At 52.6% G+C, this 15,185-nt stretch overlaps 1 protein-coding gene across 8 annotated transcripts; it reads left to right on the top strand.

Moving 5' to 3' along the window:
* Positions 1 to 550: 550 nt before the first annotated feature.
* Positions 551 to 15,178, top strand: ECE2 (endothelin converting enzyme 2). 8 transcript variants are annotated; one of them, XM_077879875.1, is made up of 20 exons: positions 648 to 665; positions 775 to 907; positions 1,581 to 1,667; positions 1,996 to 2,131; positions 2,337 to 2,552; positions 3,013 to 3,137; positions 3,223 to 3,369; positions 3,533 to 3,598; positions 7,158 to 7,346; positions 8,258 to 8,400; positions 8,787 to 8,901; positions 10,173 to 10,373; positions 11,493 to 11,591; positions 11,699 to 11,776; positions 12,319 to 12,422; positions 12,611 to 12,721; positions 12,846 to 12,913; positions 13,076 to 13,266; positions 13,391 to 13,486; positions 14,190 to 15,178. In XM_077879875.1, exons 3-20 carry the CDS (start codon positions 1,581 to 1,583, stop codon positions 14,364 to 14,366), a joined length of 2,349 nt encoding a protein of 782 aa, XP_077736001.1. In that variant the 5' UTR covers positions 648 to 665; positions 775 to 907; the 3' UTR covers positions 14,367 to 15,178. The 8 variants fall into 8 exon arrangements, with proteins under 8 accessions (XP_077735999.1, XP_077736001.1, XP_077736000.1 ...); XM_077879873.1 differs by lacking the exon at positions 775 to 907 and having other exon boundaries at positions 551 to 665; XM_077879874.1 differs by lacking the exon at positions 648 to 665 and having other exon boundaries at positions 728 to 907.
* Positions 15,179 to 15,185: the final 7 nt, after the last annotated feature.

Consider the following 15,185-nt stretch of genomic DNA (forward strand, 5'->3'; position numbering starts at 1 on the left):
TAAAACATTCTCAACCTGATTGATTCATTATCCACCCTTTCTCAACCACAAGAGCAGCCCATGTTAGAATCTCATGCAGCAGGCTGAGGACTGGGGTGAGTGCTGAGAAATGGATTATGGATTTGCCACCATTCTGAGCCTTCTCTGGTCAAATTCATGTAGTCGGTTGGGGAAGAAGGAGGTGGATCAGGCACTTTTTTAAAAACTGTGGCAACAAACACTAGGCTCTCTTCAGTGCAGCAGACTGCAACACCACCAGGCCTGATTAAGGAATGACAATATGGAAGGCAGATGGCAGATGCATAGATGCCACGCTATTGCCTTTCAGTTAAATATTGCTTGGGTTTTTTTTTTTTTTTTCTTGTAAACCTCCCAAATAAAATGCTTTGCTTTCCTCAAGTTAGAAGTGTTAACACGTCTTTTCTTTAAATATCTGTGCATGGCTGTTTTTTTCCCTGCCAATTTGTCACCATCTGTAACCCTCCTTTTGTGAGATGATCTGATGACAACAATTATCTTGAGGAGTAAAAGTGCAATCTTGAAGCAACATGTAAGAGTAGAGTCAGAGTGTGGGTTACGCGTGTGCTGTACATGTGTGCCGTGTGAGTACAGCAGGACAGTGCAGTGTGTGTCGGCTCTGGGTGCCTTGTAGAGGTGTATACATGGTGAGTGTGCAGTGCGTACACTGTGCATGTGTGTCTTGGGGGGGTGGGGAACCATGTGTTGGGCTGAGTGCCTGCCTGTGCACTTTGGGTCTGCGTGCTCTCTGGGTAGATTCCGTGTGGACGCCCTGTGTGTGGGTCGCCCCCGGTTGCTGCTCTGCATGTGCTGGCTGAAGAGGTGCTGAAGAGGTGCTGTGTGAACTGCTGGGGGCAGATGCTCCTCCGGAGAGCGTAATTTCCTAAAGGTGCTTAAAGGGGGTGGGGAGGGCCTGCAACTTGGGGAACTGGGCCAAGAAATAGCACCAGGGGTTGGGCCTGGTTCAAAGGCATGGAAAGGACGGGTGGCTTGCAAGAGGGTGTTGCCGGGAGCCGGGCAGGCTGATCCCGAAGGGCAGGGGGGTCCCGGCGCGGGCGCAGGGCGGGCGGCGGGCGGCGGGCGGCGGCAGGAGCGCTCCTCCCCGCGCCTTCCCCCCAGCCCGGGCGCGGCGCCGCGGCCGGAGGGGGCCGGGCCGGCGGGGGCGGCGGCGATGGCGGGCGGCGGCGGGGCCGGGCCGGGGGCCGGGGCGGGGGGCTGAGGCCGCGGCCTGGGCGAGGGCCGGCCGCCGGGAGCCCCAGGGTGCCGCGCGCCCCTACTCCACCATGAACGTCGCGCTGCAGGAGCTGGGCGGCGGCGGCAACGTGAGTAGGGGCCGCGGCTCGCGGAGAGGACCGGGCGGAGGGGCTGAGGCCGAGGGGCCGAGAAGGGCCCGCGAGCCGGAGGGGGCGCGGGTCGGAGGGGCCCAGGCCGCGGGGGCCGGCCGGAGAGAGGGGTCCTCCCCGCGGACAGGAGGGGCCCGGCCCGGCCAGGGGCACGGGGCAGGGCCGCGGGCAGAGGGCCCTCGCGGCCTGACCCCGCGGGCGCCCCCGACTGTCTGGCAGATGGTGGAGTACGAGCGGACCACGCTGCGGGAGGAAGACGCACCTGAGACCCCCGTAGAGGGCGGGGCCTCCCCGGACGCCGTGGAGGTGGGCAAGGGGCTCCCCGTTTCTCAAGGCCCCAGCCCTGCCGTGCCGCCGGCAGACCCGGGAGCTCTGGGCTGCCCCAGAGGGTCCCCTGCCCCCAGCTCGGCTTGTCTCTGGCCTCCGCGCTGGAACTCTGCTGAGGCCATCGGAAGCCATGACGCTGCACTAAGCAGGCTCAGGGCTTGACTCAGGCTGCCTCCTTGCCCCTGTGCTCAAAGTTAAGCCCTTCAGCGTCTTTGCTCCATGGCTTTGGAAACCCTTTGGGAGGACTTCTGTGATGGTGGATCCCCCCCGGCAGCTTGCTAGCTCGCTGTCACCTTGTGTTCCCTAGGTGGGATTCCGGAAGAGGACAAGAGACTTCTTGGGCTCCCACACCCAACTGGAGCTGGTCTTAGCCGCTGTCTCTCTACTGCTGACTGCACTGCTACTGGGCTGCTTGGTGGCTCTGGGGGTCCAGTACCACGGGGGTAGGTAGCACCAGTCCTCCAAGCCGTGGGGGCTCTGGGGGCTCCAGGGCCACTAAGATTTTCTCTGGTTTGGCCAGTCTTCCCCCCAGCTTTTCTCTCTCCTCCCAATCTTCTTATTGTCATGGCCCTTCCCAAAGCATTTGCTTCTCTCAGACCCAATGACAGCCTCCCAACCCCACCCCCCACTCCGTGTCCCCTGCCACAGACCCATCCCACAACACCTGCCTCACAGAGGCCTGCATTCGAGTAGCTGGAAAGATCCTGGAGTCCCTGGACCGCGGGGTGAGTCCCTGTGAGGACTTTTACCAGTTTTCCTGTGGTGGCTGGATTCAGAGAAATCCTCTGCCCGATGGGCGTTCTCGTTGGAACACCTTCAACAGCCTCTGGGACCAAAACCAGGCCATACTGAAGCACCTGCTTGGTGAGTGGGGCTGTCAGGGAGGCATTGTGCCAAGTCAATGTCATGCCTGGAACAGGGCTTTGCATTTAGATCTTCAGTAAATATCCACGACTGAATGAACAAGTGGATGACCACAAACACTCCTGGGGCAGGCGATGCAGAGAGCAGGGGGATCCTGAGAGGTGGAGATGGGTTCGAGGGGACAGACCTCTGAGTATATAATGAAGGGACTCCACTCTGCACTCTGCTTGGATCACTGTTGAGGTGTTGTGGGCCTGAGGGAGTCTGTAGTGCTTAGAGATCTTTGAGGGTTTCCATGGACAGGGGAGAGGAAGTCATTCTTTGTTGTTCAGATGATCTTCCTGGGTCTACATTAGGAGGACTGCCCCGTAGCAGGGCAAGGAGAGGGACCAAGCGAAGGCCCAGGACCCCTTTTGGCAGTTAGCATAGTTACCAACTGGACCTGTGTTCTACCCCACAGAAAACACCACCTTCAACTCTACCAGTGAAGCTGAGCGGAAGACACAGCGTTTCTACCTCTCCTGCCTGCAGGTGGAGCGTATCGAGGAACTGGGAGCCCAGCCACTGCGAGACCTCATTGACAAGGTAGGACCCCTGGGGGAGGTCAGGATAGGTCTTGGGAGAGGATGTGGCCCCTGTTGCCATAGTTTCCACTATGGTCTCTACTCAGATTGGTGGTTGGAACATTACCGGACCCTGGGACCAGGACAACTTCATGGAAGTGCTGAAGGCAGTAGCAGGGACCTACAGAGCTACTCCCTTCTTCACTGTCTATGTCAGTGCCGACTCTAAGAGCTCTAACAGCAATGTTATCCAGGTACCAGTTTGGAGAAGGGTTGGGAGGGACTTATTGACCATTTGCTGAGCCCAGACTCTCCTCCCCTATGACAGGCAGGCTGGGGTGGCTCCAGCCACCACCCCTGTCTGAAAGTCCAAGTGTGTGTTGGGGGAAGGCTCACTTCCTTGACTTGCTATTGCAGGTGGACCAATCTGGGCTCTTTCTCCCCTCTCGAGACTACTACCTAAACAGGACCGCCAATGAAAAAGTAAGGAGCATTCTCAGAACACCCAACCCCACCTCTCTGTTGGGCTGTGCTGATACTTGTTTACTTTTCCCTTTGCCCAGGGTCATTGTGGGGAAGGTGAGCCTGTCCTGTCACCTAGTGAGCCAACTGCCCTTCCTTCCTTCCTTCCTTCCTTCCTTCCTTCCTTCCTTCCTTCCTTCCTTCCTTCCTTCTTTCTTCCTTCACTCTTCCCTCCTTTCCTTCCCCCCTCCCTTCCAGCTTTCTTTCTCTCCCTCCTTTGTTTCTCTCTCTCCTTTCTTTCTTTCCTTATATTCCCTCTTCCCTTCTTTCATTCCTTGCCCTTATTCTTCTAGGACAACATTTTATAGGCGCCTATTGTGTGCCATGTGCAATGGGGGAATTCTGAGATGTACCTTCAGAACCACTGCCACACAGAGCTTTCAGTGTAGATGGGTTCATGGACCAAGATAGCTGAGAACAGGCTCAAAAGAGGGATCTTTAGGCCTCAGGAAAGACTCAGGTAGTTGGAGGTTTCCTAATGAGATTGCATCTGAGCAGGGCACTCTAGAATATCTAAGAGTGGGTGAGGCCTTGCGGGGTAATGAGAAGAGTTTAAATAAAATCTTGAAGAAGGAAAAGCTAAGTTATTATTTTTTTTTTTTAAAGATTTTATTTATTCATGAGAGACATAGAGAGGGAGAGAGGAAGAGAGGCAGAGACACAGGCAGTGGGAGAAGCAGGCTCCATGCAGGGAGCCCGATGTGGGACTCGATCCTGGGACTCCAGGATCATGCCCCAGGCCGAAGGCAGATGCTAAACCGCTGAGCCACCCAGGGATCCCGAAAAGCTAAGTTATATTTGGACCATGAGAAGGGGTCCAGTTTGGCAAAATGTGGAGCTCAAAGTAGATGAGAAGCTGGACAGGTGGGTAAGAGTTAGCTGTGGAGGGGACCTGGAATGCCATACTGAGTTTATTGTAGAGGCCCCCAAGAGCTGTTGCATGCTCCAGAGCAGGAAGAGAGCAGCCCAGTAAGCAGTGCTTGGTGTGACAAGTTGATGCAAGTGAGGGAGCCTGCAGAGGAGTTGAGAGTCAGTAGTACTCTAGGCTCTGAGTCTGTTAGGGCCTGGATGTGGGAAGTGGCAGAGGGATGCAAGAGATATAATCAAGTGTAAATTGTGAGTTGTGGGGTAACTGGGGTATTCAAAGAGAGGAATAGAAGAAGGAAGGGATAAAGACAGAAGAGACTGTAAGTCTGAGTGACAGTGAGTTGAAGGAGTCTTTGGAGAACCAGGGATGCCCATAGGAAGAATCAGCTCAGAGCACGTTGGGGAGGAGGAGACAGTGTGACATCACAGGAAAAGGGCAGGTTTGGGGGTCAGACCTTGGTTTTTATCCTAGCCCTGCAGCTCCATGCAAATTGAAACTGTTTGTTAATCTGTAAAATGAGGATCATGACATTTACCTCCTATGGTGCTTATTTGGGGGAGTGGGTGGATACAAGCTTATGAAGACACTTAGGTAGTGGGAACCACTCATTTTGGATGTGTGATTGTGAGGTACCTGAGGAGGTCAGCAGGCAGTTGTGGAAGCTGGGTAAAGTCTTGGGGATGAGCCTGGAGGGAGCCGAGGGCTTGTGGGGCATCTCTTTAAAAACGCAGGCAAAGGCTTAGGAGAAGTGAGAGGCAGAGGAAGAATACAGAAGGGGAAGAAGGAGAGCCCTGAATTTTAAGGGCAGTGGGAGGAAGAGAGCCAGTGAGGTAGGCAGCCATCGAGTAAAACAACTGGGACAGTCCTTTATCCTTTCTTTGGTTCTCAAACACTGAGCATTCCTCAACCAGGCCCTCCTCCAGGCATGTGGTAAACAAGACATTGATTGCCTTTGCCCTCTAAGTGGGAGAGAAGACATGAAGTGGCACTGTGTACAGTTATCCTGGGACTGTCACAGAGGAGAAGTACAGCATCCCAAGACTGAGTGTCACAGGGAACCAGCCTAGTCCTAGGATAAGGGCAGGCTGCCATGAAGGGAGAGAGTTCAGGCAAAGGGAAGAACTTATGCAAACACTCTGAGGTAGGAAAGCATATAACCCATTGAGGGACCAGAGAGGGGGGAGAGGGGAGTGGGTGGGCCAAGTCCTTCTGGACAGGTATATAGATTCATAGTGTGCGTGAACACTGTGGATCAGATTTAGCATTTATCCGAAAAGGAGTGGCCTGAACAGATGTGTGGTTTAGCATCACCTGAGTCAGGAGAGGAGAGAATTTTGAGAAAGTAGGAGAAAACCACATGGTTCAACGATTGGGAATCAGTAGGAGAAAGCTTTAATTCAGCTCTCAGTGTGTTGCCGGTTGTCTCAAGCAGGAAGTCTGTGCCAGCATCTAAGGGAAGCTGTAGCATAAAAGGTTTACACAGGAGTAAAACAGGGTTCAGGAAAGCCTCAGTATAAGTCTTCAGCTAAAGGTAGGGAGAGAAAGGGTAAGTGAGGTATAGAGTAGAAGAGGAAATGGCCTTTGATGATTAAGGGAGCCCAGGGTGGGGCTTCAGGGCCAGAGTGAATAGTGATCCCTGGGAGGAGGGCCACAGGGAGCTGGTGCCAAGCAGTGCTGAGGGGCTGTCTGCAGGTTCTCATCCCTTCACTCAACAAATATTTGTTGAGCACCTACTATGTGCCAGATGCTGTGCTAGAGCCTGAGACTACAGTGGAGAACAGAGAAAGCAACCCCTATGTCACTTGAGCTCAAGTGTCAGCAGAGGCCGAAGCAACATGAGTTTGCACTGGATCCATGTAGTCCTGGAGCCTCAGTCCTGCAACTGCCAGGCCTGAGCCATATTTGGACTCTACCATTTGCTCATTTGTGATATGAGCCAAATCATGTAGCCTTCTCAAGCTTCTTTCCTCATCTGTGAAATGAGATGAATACCCACTTTATGGAGTCGCTGCGAGAGGGAAGAAAGCTGCATTACCTGTAGAGCCCCAGCAGAGCCGGATACATGTGTATACATGTGGTCATTATGTATTTCTTTTTTGCACTTTCCTCCTCCTTAGAGACTAGAAGGGAGCTGAGAAAGCAGCAAGGTTGAGGCCTGGCTGGATGGGAGACAGAAGGCCATTAAATCCACCGTGGACTAAATTCCCCATGGGGTCCACTCAGCTGTTAAGTGAAGGCATGTGATCACTGAGATGCTGAAAAAATAGAAGGGCTTTAGGAAATGAGAAGGCAAAGCCGTGTGGGAAGCAGGTCCATCTATAGGACAAATATTTACAAGGTGCCTGTTCTGTGCGAGGCCTCATTCTAGCCCTTAGTGGTGGAGGGGTGAATAAGCTGCTGTAACTTAGAAGAGTGCTCTCTTGAACTTACCTTCTCCTTGAGGAAATAGATGATAATAAGTATACAAATAAATAAACAAGATCCAAGGAGATGGTGGCAGTATGACAGGAACAAAACAGGATTGTTCAAGAAAGTTTCTGGGAGGAGGGTCAGCAGAAGAGATGGTAAGCAGAGGTGGGGGCCAGAACAGACCCTCTCAGCCTCGGGCAGGATCTGTTGCTGGGCTCTGAGGATGACTCAGGGCCTTGACAGGTGCTTACCGCCTACCTTGACTACATGGAGGAGCTGGGGATGTTGCTGGGTGGACGGCCAACCTCCACACGGGAGCAGATGCGGCAGGTGCTGGAGCTGGAGATACAACTGGCCAACATCACAGTGCCCCAGGACCAGAGGCGCGATGAGGAGAAGATCTATCATAAGATGAACATTGCAGAGCTGCAGGTGGGGCAAGTGGGGGAACAGAGACAACTGGGGGGGACGGCCCCTGGAGCAGACCTCCCAGCTTTCCTTCCTGCTGTCTTCCCAAGGCAGCCAATCCTTTCCTCATTTGCTTGCTTTTCTGAGCTTTCCAGCTGCACTGTCACTATCCATTTTAGATCACCTCTCAGTAGGCCATTCCTTGGTCCCCTTTTATGTTGCGTGGGGATGAATAGAGGGATTATGTTAAAACTCTCTAACAATTTGCACAAGATGTCCACAAAACAATCAAAGGAAATTTGGAAGCATCTCCTGGAGGGCCCCTACTGTGCCAGGAATCAACCCTTTAGTTGGATTATGGAGAGGTTGGCTGAGGGGGGTTCTGAAGGAGAGACCAGTTATGTAGGGACTCTGGATGGGGTCAAGGGAGTGTTTTTTTTTTTTTTTAAGATTTTATTTATTTATTTGTGAGAGACACAGAAAGAGAGGCAGAGACACAGGCAGAGGGAAGAGAATCAGGCTCCATGCAAGGAGCCCTATGTGGGACTCAATCCCGGGAATCCAGGATCACGCCCTGAGCCAAAGGCAGATGCTCAACCACTGAGCCACCCAGGCATCCTTCGAGGGAGTGTTTTATCAACTGTTGTAAAAATATTTTAGTATCTGTGCCCCAGCTGAATATTACATAGGGTATTTTTTTCTTGTATAATAAATGATTGGGCTCCCAGATTGAGGAGCACTCAGGCCTGGAAAAGGATTTATTGCAGGAAGAGGCTACCAAGCTTCTTGTAGATGTTACCATGGCAATGGGAAGGGCTCCCAGGCTTCCGTATATCAATGGGGGAAGGGTCTGCTGGAAGCCAGGCGGGCAGGCAAGGAGGCTTGAGATTTTGTTGTTGTTGTTGTTGTTGTTGTTGTTTTTGTTGTTGTTGTAGGCCCTGGCACCCTCTGTGGACTGGCTGGAGTTTCTGTCTTTCTTGTTGTCACCGCTGGAGCTGGGTGACTCTGAACCTGTGGTGGTGTATGGAACGGATTATTTGCAGCAGGTGTCAGAGCTCATCAACCACACAGAGCCAAGGTTGGGGAGAGCCCAAAGTGTGGGAGGTGGGGCTCAGAGCTCCACGCAAGTCCAGGCAGGGACCGGGCATGGGGTACTGGCACAATCAAACACAGAGCAGCATTTGACAAGGTCCTGGACCTACCAAACATCAAAAGAGAATGTTTGCAGGCTATTTCCCTAGCCTGCGCCTTCAGGGGCCCCACTTAAGCTCTTTATTCCCACACCTTGCTCCAAACTGACTTCTGCAGGCAGGTGTGTGGTCCCAGGGTGAGAGAGAGAGGGATTCTGGGACAGCTCCTATATATGCCTCTCAGGACTTCTGTTGCCTCCACATTTGTGGAGCAGGTTTGGGGTGGAAGTGGTACCCCACCTGCCCTTTCCTTATGTTCTGGTCTGGATGCCAGTGTCCTGAACAATTACCTGATTTGGAATCTGGTACAGAAGACAACCTCAAGCCTGGACCACCGCTTTGAATCTGCACAGGAGAAACTGCTGGAGACTCTCTATGGCACCAAGAAGGTGGGATTTCTGATTCTGTCCCCGCCTTCCATACAGCCTAGCTGGTGCTGCACACCTACTGTGTGTCAAACACCATTTGCCTCATGGGAGAGTGTGGAACAAAGGTGTAGGAATCAAGATGACTCGGGTTGTAATTCCAAGTCCTCCATTTATTGGCCTCTGGGATCTTGGGTGTGTCACCTCTCTGACACTCCGTTTCCTGGTGTATGAAATAAGAATAGCTTGCAGGGTGTCTTTAGGACTGGGCTGATGAAAGTGGGGCACCAGTGCATCATATGCAAAGGCACTCAGCTTTGACAGTGATGGTTAAGAAGATGAGTAAATGTAGTTCTTAGTTTCAAGATGCCCCAGTAAGTTTAGGAGATGTATACAAACATTGTGTTTTAGGGTGATAAGGGCTCACGTTGTGTGAAAGACCTTTGTGCTACAGAACAGAGTAAAGGATATAGTACACCCTACTTAGGAGAGGGACAGGCATCAGGACTGTCTTTTATGAAGAGGTGACATTTGAAGAATTAGTTTACCAAGGGAGCAAGGGAAAAGAGCATTCTAGGTAGAAAGAACAGCATGTGCAAATTCCCAGAGGCCAGGAACACCATAGGTTTGCATATGTTCTGTTATGAGCTGGAGAACAGGCCACCTGAGAGGCCGAGGGTGGTGAGGTCAGCCTGGGGCAGTCCATGAAGGGACCGGAATGCTCTGTTAAGAAATCGGGCCTTGATTCTTTCAATAATGGGGAACCATCGGATGATTTTAAGCAGAATAACCCAATTAGATTTATGTATTGGATGATCTTTCCGGCAGCTAAATGGAAGATAGAGGGGAGCGGCAGGGGAGGGGGATGAGAATGAAGTCAGAGTGTCTAGTTATGAGGTGACTGCAATCTTTGGGCCAGAAATGTTAGTGTTGAGGGCAAGAAAGTAGTGGAGGGATGGACAGAGAGAGGACCAAGAGGTCGAGGTAGTAGACATGGTGATAGATTGAATGTGGGGGTAGGGAAATGGAGGAAGCTAGTGACTTGTGGGTTTCTGGCACAGGGGATTGATTGGTTATAAGACTGGGATATGGAGCTGAGCAAAAAAACTTCTGGACCCCAGTGGGCCTCTTAGAAACTTAAGAGGAGAAGAGCACTGAGCACAGAGTGGGGAGCACACATGTTCCTCCTGGTGTTTTGCTGCTGGAGTTGGTACACTTTTCAGTTTTGCCCTTTATCTTCTCTGGAGTCTACGGGAGAGACGACAGCACCTGAAACTCAGGTTTCCATTGCTCAGAGCCGAGAGGGCTGGCCCCAGAGAAGAGAAAGGCCCTCAGACTGGAGAACAGAGCTATCTCTGGGAGGCCTGGCTCTTTGTCCCTTACAGTCCTGCATGCCAAGGTGGCAGACCTGCATCTCCAACACGGACGACGCACTTGGCTTCGCTTTGGGCTCCCTCTTTGTGAAGGCCACGTTCGATCGGCAAAGCAAGGAAATTGTGAGTTTTCAAAGTTCTTCCAACCCTACTCCTTGTTTTAGTTAAAATCCACTGTTCATTCATGTGTACAAGAAGCGAGGGGGAAGAACTGAAAGGAAATTCATCAATAAATGAACAGTAATTACTTTTTGGGTGGCATTTTGTCCTTTACATTTCTCTGTATTTTCCAAATGTTCGACAATGAGTTTATGTTGCTTATAGAATTAGGAAAACAAGATTTACTTATTAGGAGATGCTAACGAATATGCTTAAAGTATTATCTGCAAGGATGTTTCTTGCAGTGTGGTTTATAATAGGTGGAAATGAAAACAGCTTAAACGTCTAATCATAGGGACTAGAAGAAAGATTGTGGTTAGGGAGGATTATGAGGCAGCCTAAAACTCATGATATATTTTTAAGTGAAAAAAAAGTAGTTTACAAGATATATCTTATGTTGCACAATGTAATTCCATGTTCTGTATGTATATCCAGGCAGGGAAAGACACTCAAAATAGATAATCAGAATGTTAAAAGGAGTTATCTCTGAGTGATGGGATTATACGTGCGTGGTCTGTTTCCTTCTTCACCTCTTCCCTTTTTTCTTTTTAAAGATTTTTTATTTATTTATTCATGAGAGACAGAGAGAGAGAGAGAGAGAGAGAGAGAGAGAGAGAGAAGAGAGAGAGGCAGAGACACAGGCAGAGGGAGAAGCAGGCTCCACGCACGCAGGGATTCTGATGTGGGACTCGATCCCAGGACTCCAGCATCAGCTCTGGGGGGAAGGTGGTGCTAAACCGCTGAGCCACCCAGGGATCCCCACCTCTTCTCAATTTCCCAAATCTTCTGCTATTGATGCCTTCCTTCCATAATCAGATAAAATTCAACACACTATATTAAATTCTATTAATTCAATTATTGTCAATTTAAATTTTTTGATTAATTAGAAAAAAAGCCACCCACCATCTCAGCACCTTCACAAATGGTGTTTCCTTCTCACCTTCCCAAGACGCAGCCTCATTTGAAGTCTGGGCCCTCCCGCATGCTCCCCTGGAAGGACAGGGGTGGGGTACTAGGGTGCGTGGGGAGAAAAAAAATGCATCAGTGCAAGTGGGAGGCCAATTTGCACCCCCTTCCTCCCAGGCTGAAGGGATGATCAGCGAGATCCGGAATGCCTTTGAGGAAGCCCTGGGGCAGCTGGTTTGGATGGATGAGAAGACCCGCCAGGCAGCCAAGGAGAAAGTGAGCCATGGCCAGGGTTGGGGCGCCATCTTCAGGTGGGGATGGAGGATACAGTTTTTTGGGGGGAGCCAGAGCAGGGAAACCCTTACTTAGCCTGGTCTCTTCAGGCAGATGCTATATATGATATGATTGGTTTCCCGGACTTCATCCTGGATCCCAAAGAGCTGGATGATGTTTATGATGGGGTGAGTACCTGTCCTCACCAGTGCTGAACTTCATCCCTGTCGTGGGGGTGGGAGGGGGCTGTTCTCAGCTGAGTAATTGGAGCTCAAGCCCTGGGGGGAGGAGGTGCTTGTTGGCTCCTTTCAGAGGCAAGTGCAGGCAACTGATGCTGTTCACTTGCTGGCTCTGTGCCAGGTTGCAGGCTAGGCAGCAGTAGAATGCAGTGTTCACAAATCCTCTTTCTACTCCGACCTACCTGTGTAACCTTGGACGAGTTATATAACTTCTCTGGGCCTCAGTGTCTTCATTTATAAAATGGAGATCCTATTAGTACCAACCTCATAGAGTTGTCGTGAGCCTAGAAGGAGGCAGGATGTAAAACAATAAAGCACCTGCAACATAAATAGTCTTTAAGTATGGCGACTATTATTAACTAATATTTCACTCCTCTTTGCAGTTGAGGAAAACTAAGGCTCAGAGAGGTGCTAATTAGTAACCAAACTGGGGCTATTCTCTCCTCCAACATGTTGTCTTGCTTGCTTTCTGCTTCCCACCATTCTCACAGTACGAAGTCTCTGAAGATTCCTTCTTCCAGAACATGTTGAATTTGTACAATTTCTCTGCTAAGGTGATGGCTGACCAGCTCCGCAAGCCTCCCAGCCGGGACCAGTGAGCATGGAGGGCTAGACACTTGGGGCAGCAGGAGAGGTAGGGGTGATTTCCAGGGCTGGGGAAGGTGGGGCAAGACATCTCAAACCAGAAGCCCAAGGTCTTTGCAGGAGGTAGGTCAGAGCAGCTGGGGTGGGAGGGGCATCAAGAGAATCAGGAGCCTCAGCCTCTTCCTCTTGTTCTCCCAGGTGGAGCATGACCCCCCAGACAGTGAATGCCTACTACCTTCCAACCAAGAATGAAATTGTCTTCCCTGCCGGCATCTTGCAGGCCCCCTTCTACACTCGTAACCACCCCAAGTGTGTCTGAAGTAGGAGGGGTTGGGTGCTGGGCCTGGGCCTGTGGAGAAGCTGGGCACAGGGCTGGAGGTGGGATCCAGAAGTTCCCCCACCATGTCCTCATGCAGCATTCCTCACCTACCAGGGCCCTGAACTTTGGTGGAATCGGCGTGGTGATGGGCCATGAGTTGACACATGCGTTTGATGACCAAGGTAGAGGCCCATGGAGTTGCCCCCTCCAGCCTAGAATTCCCAGTAGTTCTTGCAAAGCCTTGGAATATTGGGAGCAGGTCACAGGGACCCTGGAGTCTGTGGACTCAGGCTGCTGGAAGGCTGCTTGAGTCTTGGGGAGGTGCAAAGGTTAGTTCTCCTCAGGTCGCGAATATGACAAGGAAGGGAACCTGCGGCCCTGGTGGCAGAATGAGTCCCTGGCAGCCTTCCGGAATCACACAGCTTGCATGGAGGAACAGTACAGCCAGTACCAGGTCAACGGGGAGAGGCTCAATGGGCGCCAGACGCTGGGGGAGAACATCGCTGACAACGGGGGGCTGAAGGCTGCCTATAACGTGAGTGGCCCGGCTGGGATCCAGGGGCTGAGGCTCGCCTGCCCTTGGGGAGGGGTGGGGTGGGCAGTGGGTGGAGGTGGTGGGCAACCCCTGATGGACTTGCCACCCCTGTGCCTGACCCCAGGCTTACAAAGCATGGCTGAGCAAGCATGGGGAAGAGCAGCAGCTGCCAGCCGTGGGGCTCACCAATCACCAGCTCTTCTTTGTGGGATTTGCCCAGGTACTGCCCTCCTAGGAGATCTGGGGCCTGCCCCTTTCCTGCTCCGTCCTGGGCAGGTCATTAGAAGTCTGGGGCATGCAGGAAAGCAACTGAGAAATGGGACTGAAGTTGGGGTGCGGAAGGAGGTTTGGGAAGGTCTGGTGCTCAGAGCTTCGAGGCTGGGGCTCAAGAAAGCATGCAAGAAGGCCTGAGGAAGAACTCTCCAGGAGGCTTTTGCAGACCCCGAAGGGTGGGGCTGCCCTGCTTGAGGGGCAGCGGGTAGGGTGCGGGATTGATCCCCACCATGTTCCTCTGAGGTGGCTTTGGAGGAAGTGACTAAAGCTTGGGGAGAAAGTGGCTCATCCAGGGATGCCCAGAAAGAAAGTAAGTGGCAGAGCAGGGACTAAGGCGAGATCTCCTTGGGGTACTTTGCACTACCGCAAGCAGCCTCTGGGGGCCGAGGTTCTTCCCCTCAGATCCACCCATCCTGGGCAACCCAGTGGCCAGGGCAGCTCTGGGAATTTGGGAGGGCGGGCACGTTTCCCTCCCTTGGTGCTGATAACAAGGGGTTGTAGATGAGATGCTGGCTGTATCCTGGAGGTCTCTTCAGCCAAGGGGCTGGGGTTGTGGTGGTTTGCGTCCCTGGGATGGCTCTGCTGCAGCCAACTCTGTGGCCCTGCCTGTGCTAGACACCATGTGTCCCCATGTCTGTCCTGGCCCGCAGGTGTGGTGCTCAGTCCGCACACCCGAGAGCTCTCACGAGGGGCTGGTGACTGACCCCCACAGCCCCGCCCGCTTCCGCGTGCTGGGCACTCTCTCCAACTCCCGGGACTTCCTGCGACACTTCGGCTGCCCTGTCGGCTCCCCCATGAACCCAGGGCAGCTGTGTGAGGTGTGGTAGACCTGGGGTTGGGGAGAAATAGCTTGCTGTTGCCAAGGCCTGGGGCAGCTCGCCCAGCAGGGCTGTTCGGTCCAGGTTTAGAGAGGGCACATGCCAGCTGGGCTGGGTCTGGCCCCTCCACACCATAGGTGATACAAGTCCCGATCCTTCCTCAAACACCACATTGTGCCTCTGCTTTGGGGGTACCCCTACCTCCAGCAGAGCCCCCACCATTCACTGTGACATCCTTCCATGTCACCCTGTCTGGAAGAGGCTGGGAGGGGAGAGGGGCACCAGCTCCCACAGAAAGGAGTGTGCCTCTTAGATCATGTGACTTGGTGGCCTCGGGGCCTGCTGTACCTGCTGCATTTGGACCACACAGGGCCTGGGTGGTGTGCCTCCCATACTTCTCCCTGAGGCCCACTCAGTGCGCACTTGGGAGTGGACTCAGCTCCTTTCAGCTCCACTCTCAGGGGCTACCCCCAACCCATGCTCCTTATGCTGCTTCTCCCAATACTGCTGCCAACCCCCACTGATAGACCAGCTGTGCTCAGCTGTTAGTAGAAGCCTGAGAGCCTTTACGAGGCCACCTGCTGCCTCCCAGTTTCCCTGGGCTCAGAGGGGAAGTATGTATGGTGTGTATGTATAGGGGATGCTGGTTCTTGTGTCTTGGGGCACAAGTCATAGGGGCTGGACTGGGCCTCCCTGACCCAAGCAGAAAAGCGAATAGAGCAGGGAGAGAGAAGGACAGAGTTTATTTTTACAGGGAAGAGGGTGGGGATGGAGGGGTGTTGGCCCTATAGGACCCTGTGCCAATAAATAGACACACATCAGCCAGAC

This window comes from Canis aureus, chromosome 31 (assembly GCF_053574225.1).
Source record: "Canis aureus isolate CA01 chromosome 31, VMU_Caureus_v.1.0, whole genome shotgun sequence".
Classification (NCBI taxonomy): Eukaryota; Metazoa; Chordata; class Mammalia; order Carnivora; family Canidae; genus Canis; species Canis aureus.